This window comes from Molossus molossus, unplaced genomic scaffold (genome assembly GCF_014108415.1).
Source record: "Molossus molossus isolate mMolMol1 unplaced genomic scaffold, mMolMol1.p scaffold_m16_p_1, whole genome shotgun sequence".
NCBI classification, from domain to species: Eukaryota; Metazoa; Chordata; class Mammalia; order Chiroptera; family Molossidae; genus Molossus; species Molossus molossus.
In genome coordinates, this window is record NW_023425344.1 from 204,292,184 (window position 1) to 204,314,978 (window position 22,795).

At 44.2% G+C, this 22,795-nt stretch overlaps 1 protein-coding gene across 1 annotated transcript in view; it reads left to right on the plus strand.

Annotated features, from left to right (window-relative positions):
- IQCH (IQ motif containing H) overlaps positions 1–22,795 on the plus strand; it is a 126,166-nt gene that overhangs the window by 58,208 nt on the left and 45,163 nt on the right. The window contains exons 11-12 of the mRNA XM_036250778.1: positions 11,170–11,290; positions 16,230–16,516. Coding sequence (XP_036106671.1) covers positions 11,170–11,290; positions 16,230–16,516 — 408 coding nt within the window. The remainder of the gene's footprint in view (positions 1–11,169; positions 11,291–16,229; positions 16,517–22,795) is intronic.

Sequence of the window (22,795 nt, forward strand, 5' to 3'; positions counted from 1 at the left end):
AAGAGAAATCTGGGTTTTCTAGGTTAAGAAAAACTAGGATATCATTTCTCCCTAATCATTAAATTACATATCGGTGGTTATTCATTTGTTATTTATATTTATTTTTATATCTTAAAAACTTAACTTCTTTTATACATCCATGAAGACACTATTTTGGCATTTCCTTGTATTTAATCATGATAATAATAATAATAGAATTATGGAATACCAGCTAGATGTCAGGCATTTCAGCACTTTACATGAATTATCTCATTCAATCTCAGAAAAACACTAAGGTTTATATTCATTTACTTCCACACCACTTTGATAAGAAAGATATTGTTATTCTGTTTATAGAGGAAGACACTGATGTTTGGGAAGTCAGGTGACTTGCTCAAGTGCATAATAACTAGTAAATGGCTGTGCCTAGTTTGAAACCCACATCCACTTTTCCTGGCCCAGTATCCTTGCCACATTTAGAAAAGACCCCTTGTCTGAAAATCCCAGAGAAGTGTTCTCCGCCAGGTCCCTGCCATTGTGACCCACTACCCTCGTGGAAGATTTTCTGCTTTCTACAGAGACTTTTGAAAAACACAAAGGTCCCTGGAACTCAGCAGCCTTTGCCCTCAAATGTCCACAGCTCAGGCACACTGAGGTTACTAGAGGGGGACCATGGGCTCTCCAAGTCCCTGTCTCTTCATCTGTAATACTGGTACCTGCCTCGAGGCGGGGGGGTGAGAAGTAAATGAGATAACCCTTGTGAATCTACTACAGTGTACTGAGCACAGAATACGCCTTCAAGAAAGGCTCTCTCTTATTATTAATATCACCATAAGGTTGCATTACAATGAAATTGCAGGTAACATTGAACACATAGGCACAATATAACCTTTCTTTGATGATTTAGAAGGACTTTTAGAGTCTTGTAGGTTTCGGAATATGTTTCTAAGCATCAATCATCATTATGCAAAACTGCGGCTGTTGAAGATACAGAATGGTGACCCACCTGTGCCCACCCGCTTATTTACCCAGATAATGCCTTTAAACGAATCAACTTTGATAGCGCCCTGGCTTCTTATCATTTGAAAAGAGAAAATGATTCCAGTTACGTGAACTTTCTACATGTCGAGTGAAGAGGCAGTGACCCGATAGAGATTATTCTGACCATAAGACTGAGACCTGGTTGCTTCATTTTCCGGTTCCAGTTGGTGTCTTTTCTAATTAGAGTAGCAGCACGTCACCACGATCATTGGGAAGCCTTAATCATTTACATATTTTTCTTATCTCTGAAAATGACTTAGAATGTTTTCTTCCAGTTCAATGGTTATTTTCATGAAGCTGCCAGGGTTGGGTTTGAGGTGCTTCTCTGTGCCTGAGGAAGATGACAGGAGAGAGAAAATTGCCTCCCCGAGTTAAATGAAAGCCGGGTCCCCCTTCCAAGGACCTATAATAATCAGCTATACAAGCTGTTGGTTTGTGTGTCCTATTGATTTAATATGCTTCTAATCAGTACATAAAGCTATGGGCCTGCAGTGTTAATTTTTCATATGCTTACAAAGTACCCTTTGATTTTCTGTCACACGTTAATTACAGCGTTTTGCCATTAAATAGGAAGCTTTGTGTAAACTAATTACTAGGTAATCATTGTCTACTGCAAGCGTGCTGTTTGTACCTTTTATTTTATTCTAAAAATGCACAGATCTCACAGTCTGGAAACACTCTACCTTCCAGCCATTAGCTCTCACTAATTCATAGCATTATTGTGGTGAGAGTGGAGGAGTTGTAATTGTTGTGGTATCAGAGCCGTTAATTACCGGAGTAAACAGTTGAAATGGTGCCAAGGTCTATTGTACAAGGCAGAGAAAAGGAGGCTTAAATGTTACTCCCACCATCTGGGGACTAGGGGAGAGGCAAATGCTTGAGAACAGCAGTGAGGCGCTATCGCCGCCTCAGCTCCAGGGTTGGCGGCCATATGGATCCAGAATATTCTGAATCAATTGAATTTAACTGCCAGTTTTTCGCAATAACAGCGTGGAAGGAAGGAATAAAGCAAAAGATGAGAGGAACGAGGACTGGTTAGTGTTTTCACATCCAGGAAGTCCCCGTAGGAGTTCTTTTGGAAATATCTGCTTTGCTGAAAACCACAGAGCAGGCATGGGCACTTGGAACGGATTCCGAATGAGTTTTCCTCTCCGCAGCCGGCCACCGCGCCATTTGCTTCTGGTCATCTGTCCCCGTGCCCCTCGGGGGGACAGAGATGCCCTTGAGAAGACTGGGACTTTCATGTAATTGTGCCAAATCGAACAAAAATGCCCACGTTTGGAATTCACTGATTTATTTCCCTGGTATTTTAATAAGCGTGGTCTGTAGAAAGAAGACAATAATAAATATATAATGCCATTATATCCACCTGACATATATACATCTGTACATGTGGGAATATCAGAGAAGGTACAGCTCTTCACTTTGATTTGTAAAAGTAGATGCCTGCCCATTCCTTTTGTATAAAATTGAAATAGAATGTCTCTGACAGTCTCTCATTTCACTCCACAAACTCACCCTTCTCCTACCACTTGAAAGAAACACGAAGTCCAAAGGGCACATGTGTTTTCTTTTGTTTTTAATTTTCAATTAAAGAGCTTTTGCAATTTTTTTCAACCAGCAATATTTCTCTAACTGGAATGAAAGAAGCCAATTACCAATAATAATAATTACAGCTATTTCTACTTTTGGCTGATTTATAAGCCACATGGTTTCTGCTTTCAAATATTGTGTAATCTTTAAAACAGGCGTGTATTTACTTGATGTCATTCATATTTAATATAATTTCCTTCAAACCCATTTTCCAACATTAAAAATATTTTTTTAGAAAAAATCTGCCACTTGCTGCTGTAACTACTTTTTCGTATCATTCCCAAAACATGTACGTAATTCTTCTTTTTTAAAACCACCCTGGATTATTTATTTTTAATCGTTCCTTTAGCAGATGTTGGAGTAATCTGGGGTGTGTGTAAACAACTCCTTTAAAGAGAGCGATCCCAGACCGCCGCGCGCACCAGGAACCAGGACCGCGCTCGGCGGGCGCTTCCGACGGCAGCCTCGGCCCCGGGAACTTTTCCCCTGCTCTTGTGTGTGTGTGAAGTTCAATTACGAATTTCGAGAAACGCTTCATCTTTATCTATCGAAACCCCAGCATGCAGCGTGACTGGGTGAGCCTAGAAAGAAAACCACGGCCCCCCGCGGGGAGGGGGGAGAAACAGCCGCGTAAGTGCCGGGAAGTTGCGCGGGAATGAACCTCCGTCGGCTCCCGATCGGGGCGAAGCAGTTGTGCGGAGCTCGGAATGAAGGCTCGACATCTGTGCCTCAGTTGGACAAAACGCCTCTCGAGTCAGATCGACTGCCAGGCCTGCGCGCTGGTGCAAGGTGGAGGCCTGGATAATGAGGGCCCGGCTCCTGCAGGAGCCGCGAGTGGATAATGCCACGTAAGTATGGAATTATATACCGCGTCTCCACCCTTCTGCTTAATGGGAGCCGCCGCGGCGAATCACTTGCCACACAGCCGAAATGGGCCATTAGCTATCAAGGGAAAATTGTCTTTGCCGCTTTCAGCAGATGGAGCAAATATTTTACAAAGCAATTTTACATACCAAAAACATTTGTGTGCCTTGGTAATGTGGGCTGTTTTACATTATGTTACCTTCTACAGCAGCATAATTTTCCATCTCATCGAAGGCGGAGTTGGCATTTTTGATTTTTAATTTCTCAATTAACAATTAAACATGGAGTCCTAAAGCAGTCTTAAACTTTAAGTAGGTGTGGGAAGTAGTTTACGACTTGCTGAAGACACTTTGTTTTTTTGTTTTTTTTTTCTTCCTCATCCCCTCAGCATATTTTTGCACTGGAAGAGGGATGACTTCTAACGTCTCAGTGGGAAGGGATGAGCGAAGCCCCACTCCTGACTGCAGAAGGAGTAACCAATGCCTAGGAGTGATCAGAATACTCGCTGGCTGCCAGTGTCCAACAGGGATAACACAGCCCACGGTTCCGCCCACACACTTGTATCCGTTTAAACTGTTTGCGGTTCAAGTAATAGCAAATCGAACTCAAATTAACTTTAAACATAAAGAGAATTTATTATCTCAGCCCATTGAAAATCCAAAGATTGGTCTGGCTTCTGACAAGGCTTATCCCAGTGGCTCTATATCAGGAAGGATCCAGTCACCTGCCATCTCTGCTCTGTACTTTCCATGATGTCTGCTCCATCCTCGGGCTGGCTGTGCTCAGGGTTAAAGGCGGCTGCAGCAGTGCCTGGGGCTTGTCCTTGGTCAAGGCACTAGGAAGAAAGAACATCTCACCTGGTAGCGTTCTCAGAAGAGCATGAAGCTTCTTCCTCAGATGGTCCCAGCCAGTGCTTCCGACATCGGACTGGCCTACACGGGTCGTGTGCCCATCCTGAACCAATGACCATGGCCAGGGTACGGCTTTGCTCACCAGGGGCCCACCCTTGGAGCTGAGGGTGGAGTCACTCTCAGTCAACTTTCAGTTCCTGAAAGGAAGTTTGAGACGTCATGACCCTGGAAGAGGGACAAAGATGCTGGCAGCCAACAGCAGGTGTACACTCTACCATTTTCCATTCGTTTGACAGCACTGACTTAGCGCCCCCTGTGGATGACTAATCTGACCCAGAGTGACCATTCATGTCCACTGGTGGCAGTTACAGATCTTACTGCACGACGCCATCCTGGTAGCAACTGGATTTGCACCCCAGTCTTGCCACTTCCTGTCTGTGTGACATGAAATGGGGAAGATAGTGACCACTTCAGAGAATGGCTTTGAGATAATAAATATAAATCCCCTGCTACAGGTGTGCCACTGGGTAGGCTTTCAATAAGTGTTAGCTGCTAGCTTACCCAGAAAAATGACTACAACGGTAGAAAGTAGCCCATGTGCAGCAAACTCACCCTTGAATTTGGAATCCCTCTCTTCTCTCCATCTTTGTGCCACGAGCCAGCTGAAACCCTGAGCACTTTGCCCTCTGGAAGGGGCGGCAGTGGTGGACAGCGTCACCCAGGGTCAGAAGGCAGCCAGAACTCCCATGGTCTTTGAGTCTGAGTGTGGAAGCCCCGGCCCCTCTTCTACTCCTCAGGCATTTGCTTGGATAGCCCACACGGCCCCTTTCAGCCCTGACAGTCTTGCTTAGTTTTCCAGTCATTGTCTTGGCCTTTTGATGTTCCTCCGTTTCGGGATATCAGAAACCGCTATAAAACAGGACCATCTAGGTAGGTCCCACCCTGCCACACGGTGCCTGATGTGGAGACTGGAGGTGATTAGCCAAGAAGTTACTTTCCTTAACTCACCACTGCAGAGTCAGCAAAAAAGCTTCTAAGATCAAATGAGTTTTGGTGGGAAAGATATTTAGAGCATTCTAATTTGTATTCCTTCTCCCTCCTCTCCTAGCCTCCCCAACACACACACACACACACACACGCACGCACACACGCACAGAATTTACTTGAGAAAGTTAACTCTCTGGAGTTTGAAGTAGCTTTAGTCCGTATTAAATTGGATATGCTAGCAGCTTCCCCCGAGATATCCTGAATTTCCTTCAGTCAAGTATCTCTTCCTTCAAATTTACACTTTTTTGATAGAAAAAGAGAGAGAGCTGAGAGGCAAGGCCCATGCTCTCTGGAACCTGCCAAGGTCACGCCTGCTCTCGCTGTCTGAGGGGTGAGTGTGGGCACTGGACTAAGGTTTCAGCCCTAGAGTTGTCAGCTCCACAAAGGCCAGCAGCTAATGTGATTGCCAAAGCCAGTGCAATCGTAATGAAATGAAAATCTGGAATTCTAATTTTTTCCCCAAAAAGTAAAGGGTATTTTTCTAACATTTGTGTATTGTCCACAAGGTATACGCTTTCCATAGCCCCAGAGTCATTAGGTCTCAGTGACCTGCTCTCCGTGGGCAATAGGCTCTCTGAACACTGCCTCCGTGGCCCATCACCTTGACGCGACTCAGTGAAATGAAACTTTCTAACTATTAACTCCCAAGTTTGTAAGACGGAGAACACGTGCTGGCCTATAGCAGAACACACACACACACAAACACACACACACACACACTTAGGGAGGGCGAGAAAGCAGACTGGCAATATTTCCCCTAACCCCACTGTTTTCTATTTTCAGTCACATGTTAAAAATCACCCAGTAACAGAATCTGACACCCGGTGACCGGACACAAGGCTCTTCGTTCTAGGTGCCCCTGCCTCCCGTTTGTAAAGCAGGGGACGACACTGCTGACCTCAGGGTGTCACTGGAAGGACTGAATAAGATAATGAATGAGAGCCTGCTCTGACAAGAGAAAGTATTTTACCAATACTGTTTGATGGTTCACATGAATTTAGGGGTTTGTCTAGCGTGCTTGTGTTCTTGTGTGTGCATATACGTCTGTGTGTGTATCTGTGTGTGCATCTGTGTGTACTTAAGTTTATTCTGAACAGAATGAACCCGAATAGCTATAGATCTTCCCTTACTAGCATCCACCCTTAAAGTAGTAGCAATTATGTTTGTCTTCTGCAGCATGACAATCACTAGAGAACAGAAACCTACCCCAAACCAAGAACACATCCAACATCAGCAGGCCCTTTGCAACCACTGAGCCTTTCTTGCTCCCAAGGAAGCGGTGTTCTCAGCTTGTCAGCCCGCAGCTGTGGTGGAGTCCTTTGCACCTGGATTTGAGCTCTGGCCTCACCCACCAGTTCACAGCAGCACCTGAGTCCCTGTAGACACTGTGCTGCTGAGGGTTGCTTTGGGGACGGGGGTCAGGGGCGGGGTAAATTGAATCTCTTGCACAGAATGAATTTGCTGCCCTCTCTTGAATATATGAGTTGCAGGTCCTGCTGTGTTTGTTTGTTGGTTGTTTTTTTGGGGGGGGGGGGGTATAGAAGAATAATTGGTATTAAGGCCACTCTTAGTGGAATCCTTGTATTTCCTATCAGGTGCTTTTAAATAAAGAAACAAGTTAACAGTTAATATCCCCCTGTTATTTGTCTCCATGTTTTTTATCAAGACCCCAAGCTGCCTCCGTGTGTCCCAGCATCCCCCACCGAATGTCCCCCACCTATGCCTCCAGCAGTGCGCATCTCATGACGGGACACACGTCTTCCTCCAGTCCCCGCAGCAGACTTCCCTCTAGGAGACGTGGCCCTCGCTGTGGCTTCCACAGCACAAGCGCCGTGGGGCCAGCTGGATGGCTAACTTTGTAAGCAGAGGTAGTGGTGGCACCTGGCACAGTGTCCAGATGCCTCCCACACGCTGCAGCCTTGAATTTAATTATTGGTCCAGGTAGCAGGTTGCATCTGAAGTGACACTTCATACATGTCACCTCATTGATCTTCCCAATGCCCCTCAGAGACAGGGAATCCCAAAAAAAACCACCCAGGAAGAATTAGGGGTTCTGCCCTGGCCAGTTTGGCTCAGCAGTTAGAGTGTCGGCCCATGGACCAGAGAGTCCTGGGTTCGGTTCCCTCTAAGGGCATGTACCTCAGTTGCTGTTTGTCCTTGGCCCCAGTTAGGGTTGTGTGGGTGGCAGCCAGTTAATGTGTCTCTCTCATATCAATGTTTCTCTCTCTCTCTTCCACCCTCCCTCCCTCTCTATCTCAAGATGAATGCAAAAATGTCCTCGGTTGAGGATTAAAAAAAAAAAAAAAGAATTAGGGTTTCTTAGGTGGTCATCACCCAGGCAGTTCTTGGGCCAAAAGGAGGGAGCGGGTTTCCCATTTTGTCTTATTCAGTCACTTCAGCTGTTCAGGGCGGGCCCTGTGTTCACCACTGCCATGATTCATTCCACGCACATTTAGTGTTCCCTGTGCCCAGCGCCGGGAGGCTGACCTCAAAGCCACACCCCTAAGGAGCAGGAGAGCAGAGAAAGGGCACCTCACTGGGGAGGCAGAGAAGGTTCCCTGGAGGAGGTATGACCAGAGGGTCTGCCGGAGTCAGCCAGGGGAAGGAGAGGAGGAAGGCAGGCACAGACTGAGATGGGCCAGGGCAGCTGGGGTGAGGCTGGGAGCTGCGGAGGAGACAGTGAGGCTCATCAGGAACCAGAGGCCAGGTCCCAGAGGCCCTTCCTCGGGTGTCTTGCTGAGGGATTCCAACTTGATCCTCAAATTGATGGAGATCTGGATTCAAGGTTTAGAGGGCAAGGCCTTCGCCTGCTCCTGTACCATGTCCTCTCCATCTTCACCTCCCAAAGTGCATAAACTCGTTTCCCTAGTTCAGTAACTTAAAGGACCTGACATTCTGTGATTTTTCCCAATTTTTTCATTGTGCTAAAATGCACATAACAAAATTTACCATCTTAGCCACTTAAAGAAATTTTTTTTTCTTTATTGATATTTTTACAGAGAGAGGAAGGGAGAGATAGAAACATTGATGAGAGAGAACATGGATTGGTCGACTACTGCATGCCCCCCACTGGGAATCAGGCCCACAACCTGGGCATGTGCCCTGACCAGGAATCCAACCAGCAACCTCTTGGTGCATGGGTCGATGCTCAACCCCTGAGCCACACCAGCCGGGCCCATCTTAACCACTTTTAAGTGTCCAGTTGGGTGGTATTAAATATGTTCATAATGTTGGGCAACCATCACCACAATCCATCTCCATAACTCTATTCATCCCGTAAAACTGAAACTCCATACCCAGTAAACACTAACTTTGGGTTCTCACTCCTCCATTCCCGACAACCGCCATTCTGCTGTCTGTCTCTGAGATTCTGGTACTCAAAGTACCTGTAATTTTTTATATGTGAGTGAGTGAATGGATAAGTGAATGAATGAATTTTTCCTCTTTGATGTCTTGATGTGAATGACCACATACCAGATTACTGGGTAGATGGTTTGACACCTTTTGGAAGCAGGGTGGAAGGCAGAACAAAGAGGAAGTCTCCACTGTCCCGGGAGAGGGCCCGGCCTGCGTGGCTTCCTTTTTGGTCACTCGGTTTTTCGAGTAGGGTGAGAATCCACAGCTATGCTTCCTGGTCCCAGCTCTGGGGCACTCGATGAATCACAGACAGTTGGTCTCTTTGACGGAGTAGAATGGTTTTAACTGAAACAAGTGTAGAACAATAAGAAAGATGAGTTTGGAGGACAATGCTCAAAGAGGGACAAAGGCGGGGGTTGTTGGAATTGTGTCTTGTGTGCCTATTTATGATTTAGAGTCAGGTCTTTGAGAGACAATGGAATGTACACAGGAGCAGAACAAACCTGCATACATCGTGCAAGATACAAAATGTCTTTGACGGCAATTTCCTGCCTCCACCTCCCCAGCAGAGGCTGCTGCATGAGCCGGAGCCCCGGGCCTTCCTCACAGACCTCCTTGCACTGTGCAGGCAGCCATGCTGGGCCTGGGCATTCTCTTCTCCTGACAGTCTATGTCAAGCACATGCTAAGCTAACCAATAAGACTCTCCTGCAAGGATTATCTGGATATTTCAAAAATCACTTCGATTATTTGGACCTGTCCAACATATATATGTTCTCAGATGCTTGTCTTCTAATGTAGGTTTTCAGAGAGCACTGGACCCAGAATGAACAAGGTGTTCCAAGAAGCTGGGAGGAGGAGGACAGTCACTTTTTAATGTCAGGGAACTTGGAAATAAATGAGTTTACAGATTATTTCCAAGATTCCTTCTAGCCCCACTCGTCAAAGCTGATTCTTTCCCAGTTCCCCAAATTACTGAGCATTCACGCATAGATTTGGAAGTTCCCAGCAGCCTAAAGCAAGCCTGAGTTCTTCTTGCCCGTGTCCCATATTTTAAATATGAATACTGCAGCTACAGCCCTGCCCTGCTGCTGGCAGAAATGAAATCTGAAGAGATGGCTTCCATTAGAAAATTTTTATTTTTATTTTATTTTGTTTTTTATTATTAATCCTCACCCGAGGATATTTTTCCATTTATCTTTAGATAGAGTGGGAGGGAAGGGGAGAGAGAGAGAGAGAAATATAATGTGAGAGAGACACATCAACTGATTGCCTCCTGCACAACTCTGACCAGGGCCGGGACTGAACTGCAACCAAGGTACGTGCCCTTGACTGGAATCAAACCCGGGACTCTTTGGTCCACAGGCGGATGCTCTAACCGCTGAGCCAAACTGGCCAGGGGCTCCATTTGAAAATTTTTAGACAGTTTAAGATTATCCCCCCCCAAAAAAAATTATCCTGGAAAACCAAGGCTTTTTATGTCAAAAAGCCAAGCATCTTGCCTGGCTGGTGTGGCTCAGTGGTTGAATGTCGACCCATGCACCAAGAGGTCTCTGGTTCGATTCCCAGTCAGGACACATGCCCAGGTTGTGGGCCCCATCTCCTGTGGGGGGCATGCAGGAGGTGGGCAATCGATGTGCTCTCTCATCGATGTTTCTCTCTCTCTCTCCCTCTCCCTTCCTCTCTCTCTCAAATCAATAAAGAAAAAAAAATTTTTTAAGCCAAGCATTTTATTCATCAGAAGGCTTCCTACTGTTTTCATTTTGACAGGAGGCTCTGTAGCTTGAGGTTGTTTTATGACAATGGGGGGTGGGGGGGTGCCAGTCTCACATCATGTGACCTCTGGGGAATGTAGGGGGACTGAGGCTAGCCCCTCTTCTCAGCTCACTCTTCCAGACTGCCCCACCTAAAACCCCACATTTATAGCATCAGTCCAAAGTGTAAGGCTTTGATCTCATGGTTCCATGGAAGCCCCCCAACAAGGGCCGGGGCACAGCTTAAAGGGATGGAGGTGCCCAAGGAAGACCCTCCCCACTCTGTGATTTCTGCCCGGCCAGCCCTGGTGGGGTCGTGGAGTAAAACACATTCGGGTCTAAAGGGTCTGATTTTAGGTAATGAGACACTGCGCCCAGAGTGGGGAGGCACACTGCCAAGGATGCTCAGCGGGGCAGGCCGTGGGCCTGACACCCGCCCTACCTGACCGGCAGACAGGGACTGCGGGCCAGGGACGCCGTGAGCAGCGACACTGAGGGGCCAATATAAACACTGAAGTGGCTGCAAAGAGAGAAAAACTTTTCAAAATGGCTTTCTGACTCTGGGTAAACAGTAACCACATTTTTTTTTTTTGCCTGTTGGAGGCCTGGTTTTTAATCACTCCACAAGCAGTTTTCATTTCTGTAGTAAAATTGCTTGTGGTTCTATTTAATTTGTTTCTGCAGGAGCCAGCTTTGGTGAAGATCTCCGAGGAGCTGGCGGGCGTTTTAGCACAGCACGCTCAGCCAGTCAATGAGAAACGCTTCCCGAAGTGGAGGAAATTCCTGCGCACGTTCTTCAGTCAAGGTAAATAAGACTGTAAACTTTCGGCTGCGCGTCAGTTTCCACAACCTTGAATTCTAGTTTTGGGTCAATCCGGGGCCAGTTTAAACACCTTGTCTCTCTTGTGTTGGTTCAGAAAAGTGCTCCTAACAGTAAACTCTTTTTCTCTTTTAAACTTGGCCTAAATATTTCTCTTACACTCAGCCCCTTAAGTAAAGCGGAGCTGAGCCCACCACGCGTGGCGCGCAGCTCAGGGTTGCAGCCCCTGTGTGCACTGCGGACTTTTCCTGAGAGGTGGGCTCTGCCATCAGGTTACCTGGATCCAGGTCTCACCCATGACCGTGAGCAAAGCTCTTAAACCCTGGGAGGCCCGGTTTCTTCATTCACCTACTTTGCAGGGTTGCTAGGAGGAGCCAATGAAACAGATGTGAAAGATTCTACCACAGAGCCTGACCCGAAATAAGTCTTTAATAAATGTTAGTTTCCTCTTGTGTTTCTAGGAGAGTAGAAATGGTCTCACCTCCATTTCAAATTCCGAAGGCAGGATTTGTAAATAAGGGTTCTCTCCAGTCCTGGAACAAAGCAGCCTCCATTCCTTTCCTCTTCCTCCTAACTCGTCCTCATTTTCCAAGGACATTAGGAGCTCCGTGAATGAGGGAAGGAATGGAGCAAGTGATGTCCATCCCCAGCGGCAGAGGTCCCTGCGGGAGTGTTACACCCAGAGACACCCATGCAGTGCCCTTACTTTCTCAGAGGCTATAGTGTAAGGCAGATATTCTTTTTTTTTTTAATCCTCACCCAAGAATATTTTTTCATTTTTTATTTTTTCAGATGGAGTGGGAGAGAGGGGGGAGAGAGAGACATCGATGTGAGAGAGACACATCAGTTGACTGCCTCCTGCACAACCCTGACCAGGGCCAGGAACCAAAATGTAACCTAGGTACATGCCTTGATCAAAATTGAACCCACAACTCTTTTTTTGTTTTTTTATCCTCACCCGAGGACATTTTTCCATTTTTTGTTCAGATAGAGTGGAAGGGGGAGAGAGAGAGAGAAACATGAACGTGAAAGGGACACATCGAGTGGCTGCCACCCACACAACCCAACCAGGGCCAGGGACAAACTGCAACCGAGGTATGTGCCCTTAGTGGGAACCGAACCCGGGTCTCTCTGGACCGCAGGCTGACGCTCTAACTGCTGAGCCAAACTAGCCAGGGCAGGCAGCTATTCTTACATGCTTAGTCATATGAATGATAAGAGAAGGCTAGTATAGCAGACTATAGGAGATGCCTTTCCACTCTATTCACCACTATCAGGTGATAATAATATATTAACATCAATATGTAATAATATCATAATACTGTACTAGTATGTGGTAACAGCAGCAGCAATAGCACAATGATGCTAATAGCAGTGATGATAACCTAATAAGGACCAAGAGTGCTTATTGTGTGCCAGACACTATTCTAAGTATATGTACATTAATTCACTGGATCCTCCTAATCATTGTATGAGGTGGGTACCCCTGTCACCCTCATCTTATAGAGGGGGAGACTGCGGTACAAAAGATCAACTAACTCACCCCAGAGTATTCTGTTGATATGTAGCATAGCCAATGAAAGGCTGTGCCTGTGTTGCTCTGGGAGTTGTGACCAGAGCCAGGAGGTATGTTCATCACGGAACACATCTTAGCTCAGTGTGTAGAGAGCACGGGAAAGGGCAGATCTGTTGACTGTTGGTTGGGCAGGGTGGGATGGGAGGGCTTAGTGAACACAGTTAATGAATTATTTCAGCACGGGGTTGGATGGCCAGCCGTCTAACAAGAGTGTTGACAAAGAGTCTTCATAGGCAGGGGAAGTAATGCTGGGTGATCTCCACATTCTCTCAAATCTAAATTTCTGTGATTCTATAAATTTCCATATGCACCCACTGACAGAAAAGTAAAACTAAAGGAGTCAACCCCAAACGTAACTGGAAGAAAATAAGGTACCCACAACAAAAAAGTGGTCAAGAATGGACTCTGGCCCTGGATGGTTTGGCTCAGCGATTAGAGCATTGGGATCCCCAGCCCCGGTCAGGAGGCAGCCAATCCATGTGTCTCTCTCACATCAATGTTTCTCTCTCTCTCTTTCTCCCTCCCTCCCCTCACTCTATCTTAAAAGGTAGGGGGATTCTTGCCCTAGCTGGGTGGCTTTATTGGTTGGAGTGTTGTCCTGTACTCGAAAGGTTTGGGGTTCAATTCCCAGTCAGGGCACATACCTAGGTTGCAGGTTCAAGCAATTGATCAATTGATCAATGTTTCTCTCTCTCTCTCCTTTTCTCTCTCCCTAAAACTAATGAGAGCATATCCTCGGGTGAGGATTAAAAATAAATAAATAAGAGAATAAGGGATTGTTTTTAAGTTAGGAGGGGAAGATCTCCAGGTTCATCCAGGACAGGATGTTAGGAAGTTCCCAGATCTTCCAAGGTCAGCCAGCAAACCTTCCGTTAATCTATATATTTTTATGTGAACTTTGTAGATTAGAAAGGGTTTCCCAGCCACTGACTCATCTCCCCTGAGCTGTATAATCACAAGCTTAGGCTTTTCGTGACCCCCTGTTCATCTCTATCCTCTCTTTCAGCCTTTTTTTCTTTCTTTTTTCTTCCTTCCTTCCTCCTTCCTTCCTTCCTTCCTTCCTTCCTTCCTTCCTTCCTTCCTTCCTTCCATCTTTTTTTCTTCTCTCTCTCTCTCTCTCTCTCTCTCCCCCCTTGTCTTTCTCTAAGCCATGTTGTAAACAGTGCCTGTTTATGGGAGGCAGAACTAGCTTTATTAAAGAGCCAATTTTATAGATGAAGAAACAGGCTCAAAGCTAAGAAGTGACTCGGGGGAAATCACACAACAAATGCATGCTGAATGGCAACACAGTTAGATCTTACAATTTTAGCACATCTCAAAACTCCGGTTCTAGTAAGCCATGTGTTTTCAGACCTCTGCCTAGCTCTGAGCCTAGTGCATACATCAGATCAGGCCCAGCAAATGTTCACTGACTGAATGAGGCTGCCCCCCAGGTTTTCTGACCCTAGGCCGCTGTCTCCCACCATCTTCCACCATGGCCTACTTCATTTCATTTCTGCTCTCCCAAGTGTGCTTATGGCCACAAAATGGGCCACAAATTTTACTTCCGCGTGGCCATAGGAGTCTATCAAAGGCAATACATTTTTATAAGAAAAGGAATTAATATTGTTGAAAGGAAAAAATTAACAGTGAAAAGTTGTGGTCATGATGCTGAGAGGATGATACACCTAAGCTATTTGGAGTAAAAATTTAAAGTAATCATGCAGGTATGAAGGACAGTGTGTTTCCACTGAAGCACCGTCTTTCAAAGCAGAGGTGACAGCTAAAGCCACAGAGTTATCTACATCCAAGAGACTCGATAGGATTTTTTGTGTGTGGATTTTGTTGTTTTGTTTTGTTAACCTTGCTAATTCCCCAACAACTATATTTAAGAACACACACACTAGTAGGCCTCATTTGAAGAAATGTATATCTCAAACCTACCAAAAAAAATAAGTCAGTTTTCCTTCTAAAACTCATCTGTCTTGAGGGCCAATTTCAACTACATTTATAGAAATTGAAGGAAAGTGCCTTTGTAGAAAATAACAGGTGGCTACATCTAAGAACCACTAAACTCTCAGGATTTAACCAGGTGTGCTGTTCAAAGCCTGGGGGCAGAAGTCACCTCCCAGCACTTTTGTGAAATAACAGATCAAGTTGATCTTGATACCCTCAGACTCCTGAGCCAACCATGTCTAGGGAACACTTAGCTATTTTTCTTTTCACTTTTTTTTTTAATCCTCACCTGAGGATATTTTTCCATTTATCTTCAGATAGAGTGGGAGGGAGAGAGAGAGACAGAGAAACATCGACACGAAAGAGAGACATCGACTGGCTGCCTCCCACACAGCCCTACCTCGACCAGGGCCAGAACCGCAACCAAACCGCAGCCGAGGTACGTGCCCCTGACCTGAACTGAACCCACGACTGACTGGTCCACGGGCCAGTGCTCTGCCGCTGAGCCAAACTGGCCAGGGCGACACTTAGCTATATTATCTTTTAAATTATGTCATCTAATTCTTTACAAGTAATATTTATAAAAGGAATATATACAGTAAGATTTATGTGGGGCCTGAAAACAGAAAATCAAGGCCATGTGATTTTTGTAAACACCACTGAGCTAGCCCACCAAATTAGCCAGGGCTAATATTGTTGCCATGATTAAGCATCAGGTTTGCCTCTATGATTTTTGTTATTCAGAGCAAAAGGTAAACTACGATAAACTAGAAAGCGGTCATTATCAGCAAAGAGGAAGCACCCCTGTTCCTCAAGAATAGTGGCGTCTCCTGGCTCTGTATTTTAAGAGATGATTTGCAACTGGCTTTCTAGAGAAGTCCTTTGGCCAACACAATGGTCAGTGTTCTCTTATGCCTGATAAAAGCCCTAACCTGTCAAAACTTCAAAAAGCAGTGCTGTTGAACAGAAAGAGCACCAGTCATCAAGGTATGAATTGTGGACTATGGGCAGCTCACTCCCCCTAGGGGATCTGCCTATAGTCCTTAGGTTCATCATTTATATAACAAATGGGCATACACTTGATGATCTTTACAGACTCTCCCTATTATGATCAGAATCAAAACTACCATCCACCGAGCCCTACTGTATGCCAAGCATTGGGCTACATACTATAAACACCGGACCTCTACGACTCACAACAGTCTGGTCAGTTGGTTTTATTACGCCCACTGCACAGATGAGGGAAAGGAAGTTCAGAGAACTGGAGCCACTTGCCCAAAGTCTCAAGAGACATGGCAGATGCACGATCTGAGGCCCAGTCCGTCTGCCAGGCCCGGCCTCTTTCCTCCTGCTCTAAGTGGTCCCAGTCCATACGAGTGAATTCTTTCACCTACTCCACGCTTTTTCCACCAGGAGGCGTGATCGAGGCATACCCACCTGCGGAAAGTGTCACCAACCTGACAGTGGACATGCTCATAGAGCCCACAGGAGAAATCAGGGTGCTGTCTACAGGGGACCAGCTTCATGCGGAAGGCCCCTTAATCTCCTCCGGTACCACCATGCCTCAGACCTCAGTGGATCCCCAAGTTCTCATTTCTTTGTGCCTCAAAATTGGAAACGCCTGTAAAAGGAGAAAAGTGGTTGGTTACTTTTCTGTAGACCTGGTGACCTTTATTGATCCAAGCACCATGGAACAGCAGGTAAGTCGACTTGATGCCAAGTGAAATACTAAAATAGGTAGACTCCATACCGTCCACACCCATGTCACCGGGCATATCAAGGGAGCTTCTAAGATTCACTACTCACCAAATGAGCTGACTCTCTAAATTCAGCATGTTCTCGGTCCATACCAATCCATGTGAGACCAGGCATTATGTTTGAAAATACAGAGTACAATACAGTTGGAGTTTAAATGACCACAGCTCATGCCACATAGCTCTGTTGATGGGCCTCAATTCTCTGCCTATCTTGTCGCGAGACTATTTTACGCCGTCTAGGGATTGAACCTGTCTAGAACCTATTTTTAAGTAGAACCTCAATCACTAGAAAGGAGTTGAGTCCTTGTTTCTGTTCCTTTTCTTAGTAGTTCACCAGCAACTTAGGTTGTCAATTTTTTCTTCTAAAAAAATGTGTTGGGCCCTGGCCGGTTTGGCTCAGCGGTTAGAGTGTCCGCCTGCGGTCCGGAGAGACCCGGGTTCGGTTCCCTCTAAGGGCACGTACCTCGGTTGCAGTTTGTCCCCGGCCCTGGTTGGTCGTGCGGGTGGCAGCCACTCGATGTGTCCCTTTCACATCGATGTTTCCCTCTCTCTCTCTCTTCCTCTCTCTCCCTCCCACTCTATCTGTACAAAAAATGGAAAAATGTCCTCGGGTGAGGATAAAAAAAAAAAAAAAGTGTTGGGAAATATTTTATAAATATAAAAAGTTTAAATAATAATATAATGAATATCACGTGTCCCCACCCAGCTTAAGAAACAAAGTGGTGCCAATACCATTCAAGTCCCATGTGCTCCTTGCCAATCCTCCCAGAGGTAGCCACTGTCTTACATTTGGGACTTGGATTCTTTTCAATATCTTTACACTTTTACTGTGCGTAGATTACCCATGTATAATATATAGTTTCATGAACTTTTTATAGATCAGAACTTTCTATGTATTATTATTCTACAACATGCTTTTATATATTCAGTTTTTCATCTGCAAGTTCCTTTGTTTACACTGGTGTGGCTCTGATGTGCAACATTCTAGATGACAATGTTTAAATTCACTACTACTTCCCAGGACTGGTTTTTTAAAATGTTCAGTTCCTCTTCTGTTAGTGTTGGGTGACCAGACCTCTGTCTATAGGATGAAAGGCCTCCTGCCCTCCCTCTCCTGATATCCTCTGGCCATTGAGCATCATAAATACACTCTAGTTGTTTTATATTCAATATTCTCAGGTTCACAATTCTCCATTTCAGTCCAATGATGGTTCAAAGTGAGAGTTTAAGTTTCAGGCAGTTTTTGGCTTGTTCAATAGTCATTTTCCATTTGCCTTCCAGGCCCCTCCATTGGTTTTACATTCCTTTCTCAGGCCCACAGACTGAGAGAAAAGGACCAACTGAAGGGCATTCAGAGTCCACCCTAGGGGGAGAGAGGACAGAAACAGTGCCCTCTGGTGGAGGCGCTGAGTGGCAGGGAAGTAGGAGGCGGGAAGGCAGAGAAGGCTGCCCTCCCCAAATATTTGTCATGAGAAAGAAGGATTAAACCTACCATCCTTGGGGCAGTAGGGAGGATGGAACTATGGGGACAATTATCTTGTGGGTTTCATTTATTCACGTTTGGCACAGGGAGAATTGCACATGGCAGTGAGAGGGATTGTCTCCAACCACACAGCTGGTCCTGTCCCTGGGTGTACCATCCTTCCGTGGTTCTGGGATAAAGATTCCACCCTTCATTGGACTGGTCCCATGTGCCAGTCTTCTCACAGTAACTCCCCCTCTATGTCTCTCTTTTCCAACCCACTGGTCTCTCTCTGCTCCCTTTATTCATCATACCACTTCAGAGCCTTTGCACACACTGCCCCTCTGCCTAAAATGTTCTTGCCTCTTCTTCTTTATCTAGTTAACCTTCTTCCCATTCATATTTCAGTACAAGCCACATTTTCTTAGGGGAGTCTCCCATGACAAAGTCAAATTCACCTGTTTTAGGTTCTCATATCATTATGTACCTCTCCTTCACACCACTTACCATGGTTACAATTTTAAACCTATTTACATAATTATTTGATTAAAGCTGTCTCCTCCTATAGAGTATAAGCTCTAAAGAGATGCACTGTGTATTTTTTTGCTCCCCACTCAATTCTCAGCACTATCTCTGCCATGGCACAAAGTAGGTGTTCAGTAAATATTTGTCGGAAGGAAGGAAGGAAGGAAGGAAGGAAGGAAGGAAGGAAGGAAGGAAGGAAGGAAGGACAGACAATTATAGGGGTATTCTATCAGATGCCTAGGCTTTTCGAGAAAGAGCTCAGACATCAATTAATGGATGTGATACATAAATATTAACCCAGGGTCTCTGATTTCATCATGTTATGACTTCTTATCACTTCCTGTTAATACTTGAGTATATGGCCATTTATGTTACAATTTTCAATAAAACACTGGAGGAAGTTTCTAGGGTGTTTCTACATTGGCAAGGGAAGTATGTTAGCTCTCTGTATGGTATATGTGTGTATTTGCAAAATCACTGGAGTGTTATCTAGCCATTTTGCAAATAACATCACTTCAGAAAGCATCTTAGTTTCTTTTCTAATTGGCAGACACTGTGGTGCCAATGAAGAGACTGACATATTATTAATTTCTTCTTCTTTTGCCAGTAAACAGGGGAAAATGTTGTCTTGTTTTCCTCACTATTTCTTTTATTATTGATGATGTTGAATATCTTCTCATATGTCTGTTGGCCATTTATGTATCTTGTCTCAATTGTTTTATCCTATTTTTTACCCCTTTTAAATTAGAGTATAATACAAAAGCTGATTTGTAGCAGCTCTTGTATGTAAGGAACTATTCCCCTTTGTTGTTATACATGTTGCAGATATCTTCTCCCAGATTGTCATTTGTGCCTTTTCTCGGTTTTTTTTTTTTTAGCTATATTTCACCAGCATAAAAATTACTATTTTTTCCTCTGTAATTTGTTTTGTAAATTTTTCTTTTGTATTTGATTCTTTTACAAAGTAATAGTTTGTGGAAAGGTATTCCAGGAGTACACCAGTATCTTATTTCTCATCAAATGTCCACCCACAAAACTTAGCACCATTGCCAACTTTCTCCTAAGTCAGCCACTACTATGATAGTGGTAATTTTCTTTTTTTAAAAAAAAATTATTGAATTTATTAGGGTGACATTGATTAATAAAACTATATAGGTTTCAGGTGTACAATTCTATAATACATCATTAGTATATTGTACTGAGTGTTCTCCACCCAAAGTCAAGTCTCCTTCTGTAACCATTTATCCCCCTTTACCTCTTCTACCTCCCCACCCCCCACCCCCCCTGGTAATCACCACAGTGTTGTCTGTGTCTATAAGGTTTTTCTTTGTTTTTTCTTAATCCCTTAACCTTTTTCACCCACCCCTCAAACCCCCTCCCCTCTAACACCAGTCAGTCTGTTTTCTGTATCTGTGAGTCTGTTTCTATTTTGTTTGTCGGTTTCTTTTGTTCATTAGATTACACATATGAGTGAAGTCATATGGTACTTGTCTTTCTCTGACTGGCTTATTTCACTTAGCATAATACTCTCCAGGTCTATCCATGCTGTTGCAAAAGGTAAGATTTCTTTCTTTTTATGGCTGAGTAGTACTCCATTGTGTATATGTACCACAGCTTGTTTATCCACTCATCTACTGATGGGCACTTGGACTGCTTCCAGATGTTGGCTATTGTAAATAACGCTGCAATAAACATAGGGGTGCATATATTCCTTCAAATTGATGTTTGGGATTTCTTCAAATAAATCCCCAGAAGTGGAATCACTGGGTCATGGGGCAGTTCCTTTTTTAATTTTTTGAGGTAATTCCATACTGCTTTCCATAGTGGCTGCACCAGTCTGCATTCCCACCAACAGTGCATGAGGGTTCCCTTTTCTCCACATCCTCACCAGCACTTGTTGTTTGTGGATTTATTGATGATAGTCAGTCTGACAGGTGTGAAATGATATCTCACTGTGGTTTTAATTTGTATTTTCTGGTGATTAGTGACATTGAGCATCTTTTCATATGTCTATTGGCCATCTGTATGTCCTGTTTGGAGAAGTGTCTATTAAGGTCCTTTGCCCATTTTTTAATTGGATTGGGTTTTTTTTGTTTTGTTTTGTTTGGGTGTTGAATTGTGTAAGTTCTTTATATAATTTGAGTATTAATCCCTTATCAGGTATATCATTGGCGAATATATTCTCCTATTCAGTGGGCTGTCTTTTCATTTTGTTGCTAGTTTCCTTTGCTGTGCAAAAACTTTTCAGTTCAATGTAGTCCCATTGTAATTTTTTATTTCCATCATTCTTTCTACATTTATTCATTGGCACTCTGCTGCAAGGAAGAGCTTTTTCTTCTCCACTTTTCATGTGTGTATGTATACACAGGTATGTGTGCATGTAAATATGCATGTATGTATATATACCACTTAGAACTCGTGAGTTTCTACTCTCTTTAGTCAATTATATTACATGCTTTCATCATTTCGATATTCAAATTGTCCCAGATTTGGCTGCTGGGAGACCCTGCAGGATGGCTCTTGTGTTCTTTTGGTATGTTCCCATTATTCTTTGAGTATTGTCTTACTTTCTAGCATAATGAGATGTTTCCATTTGATCTTACACTTTCCCTGACCCAGACCCAGGATCAACCTAAGCATCTTGAGTCCTTTTAGCAGAAGATTGTATTAGGATATGAGCTTTTAGTGCTCTCATTACTACTGGAAGGCCATTGCTCCTGGTTTCTTTCAGTGGACAGAGCAAGAAATAGGTATATTATATATACACAACTCACACACAAGCATACATATAGTTATAGTTCTCTGACTATTTCTATATTCATCTATGTATATGTTTTTTTCTATTTATTTCATCCTTTGCTTTTATTATTCTAGCAGGAATGGGGAACCTTTTCTCTGCCAAGGCCATTTGGACATTTATGACATCATTTGTGGGCCATACAAAATTATCAACTTAAAATTAGCCTACTATCTTTGGTCAGGCTCATTCGGTGAGGCGTGTGATGTTAGCTGCTATTAATTTCTTGGGCCTTATACAGCCTGCAAGCTGGATGTTCCTTACCCCTGGCTATCTAGTTGTTACCTAATGTTATAGCTTTACAATTGTACCAATCAATTTGACAAGCCGCTCTCAATGTATATATTTTATTTATTTATTTTTCTTTATTGATATATTTGTGAGACAGAGAAAGGGAGAGGGAGAGAGAGATGGAAACATCGATGAGAAAGAACATCAATTGGCTGCCTCCTGCATGCCCCCCACTGGGGACCTGGTCCACAACCTGGGCATGTGCCCTGACCGGGAATCAAACTGGCGACCTCTTAGTGCATGGGTTGATGCTCAGCCACTGAGCCACACCAGCCAGACTCAATGTATATATTTTAAAACCATGCATTTCTACCAATATCACTAATTCCAATCTAACACCTCAAGTTTCTAGACTTCTCCTTTTCCATACTTAAAAATAAATGCCTTCTCCAACAGTGATAAACCTGAGTCTCATTTTCCTCAATATGTTTGCTTATTTGCTCAATCAATTTATTTATTTGATCAGTGTAACCAGTCAACCTCCCAACCCATCCTGCTGTCTTCTTCACCTGCCACAGCTGTGCCCACCCCTTCCCCCTCTGCTCGGTGCCGAACCCTGTCATTTGTGTGCTAAGTGTATTTGAAATGCTCTTCGTCATACTAAAGTTTCAGATCGTCAGCGCTAGCTTTTTTGCTAATGTTCTGTATTGCCTTGAGCGTCTCACTTGCTCTCAGCTTGTTTTCTCTGCTGTATAATGAGTAGGTTAGCTTATTTGACTTCTGAAAAACCTTCTGGTTCGAAAATAATTTATTCCAATAACATTTTCATAGTACTTATTTTTTTTTTATCCTCACCTGAGGACATTTTTCCATTTTTTATTCAGATAGAGTGGGAGGAGGAGGGAGAGAGAGAGAAACATCGACGTGAAAGGGACACATCGAGTGGCTGCCACCCGCACGACCCAACCAGGGCCGGGGACAAATTGCAACCGAGGTACGTGCCCTTAGTGGGAACCAAACCCCAGTCTCTGGTCCACAGGCCAATGCTCTAAGGGCTGAGCCAAACCAGCCAGGGCCATAGTACTTATTTTTTATATTCAAAACTTAATAATAGCAAGATTCTACTTTTTAGAAATATCACAAGAAAATAATCACAAAGATTTATGTACACATATATTAATCACAACATTATTAAGGATAATAAAAA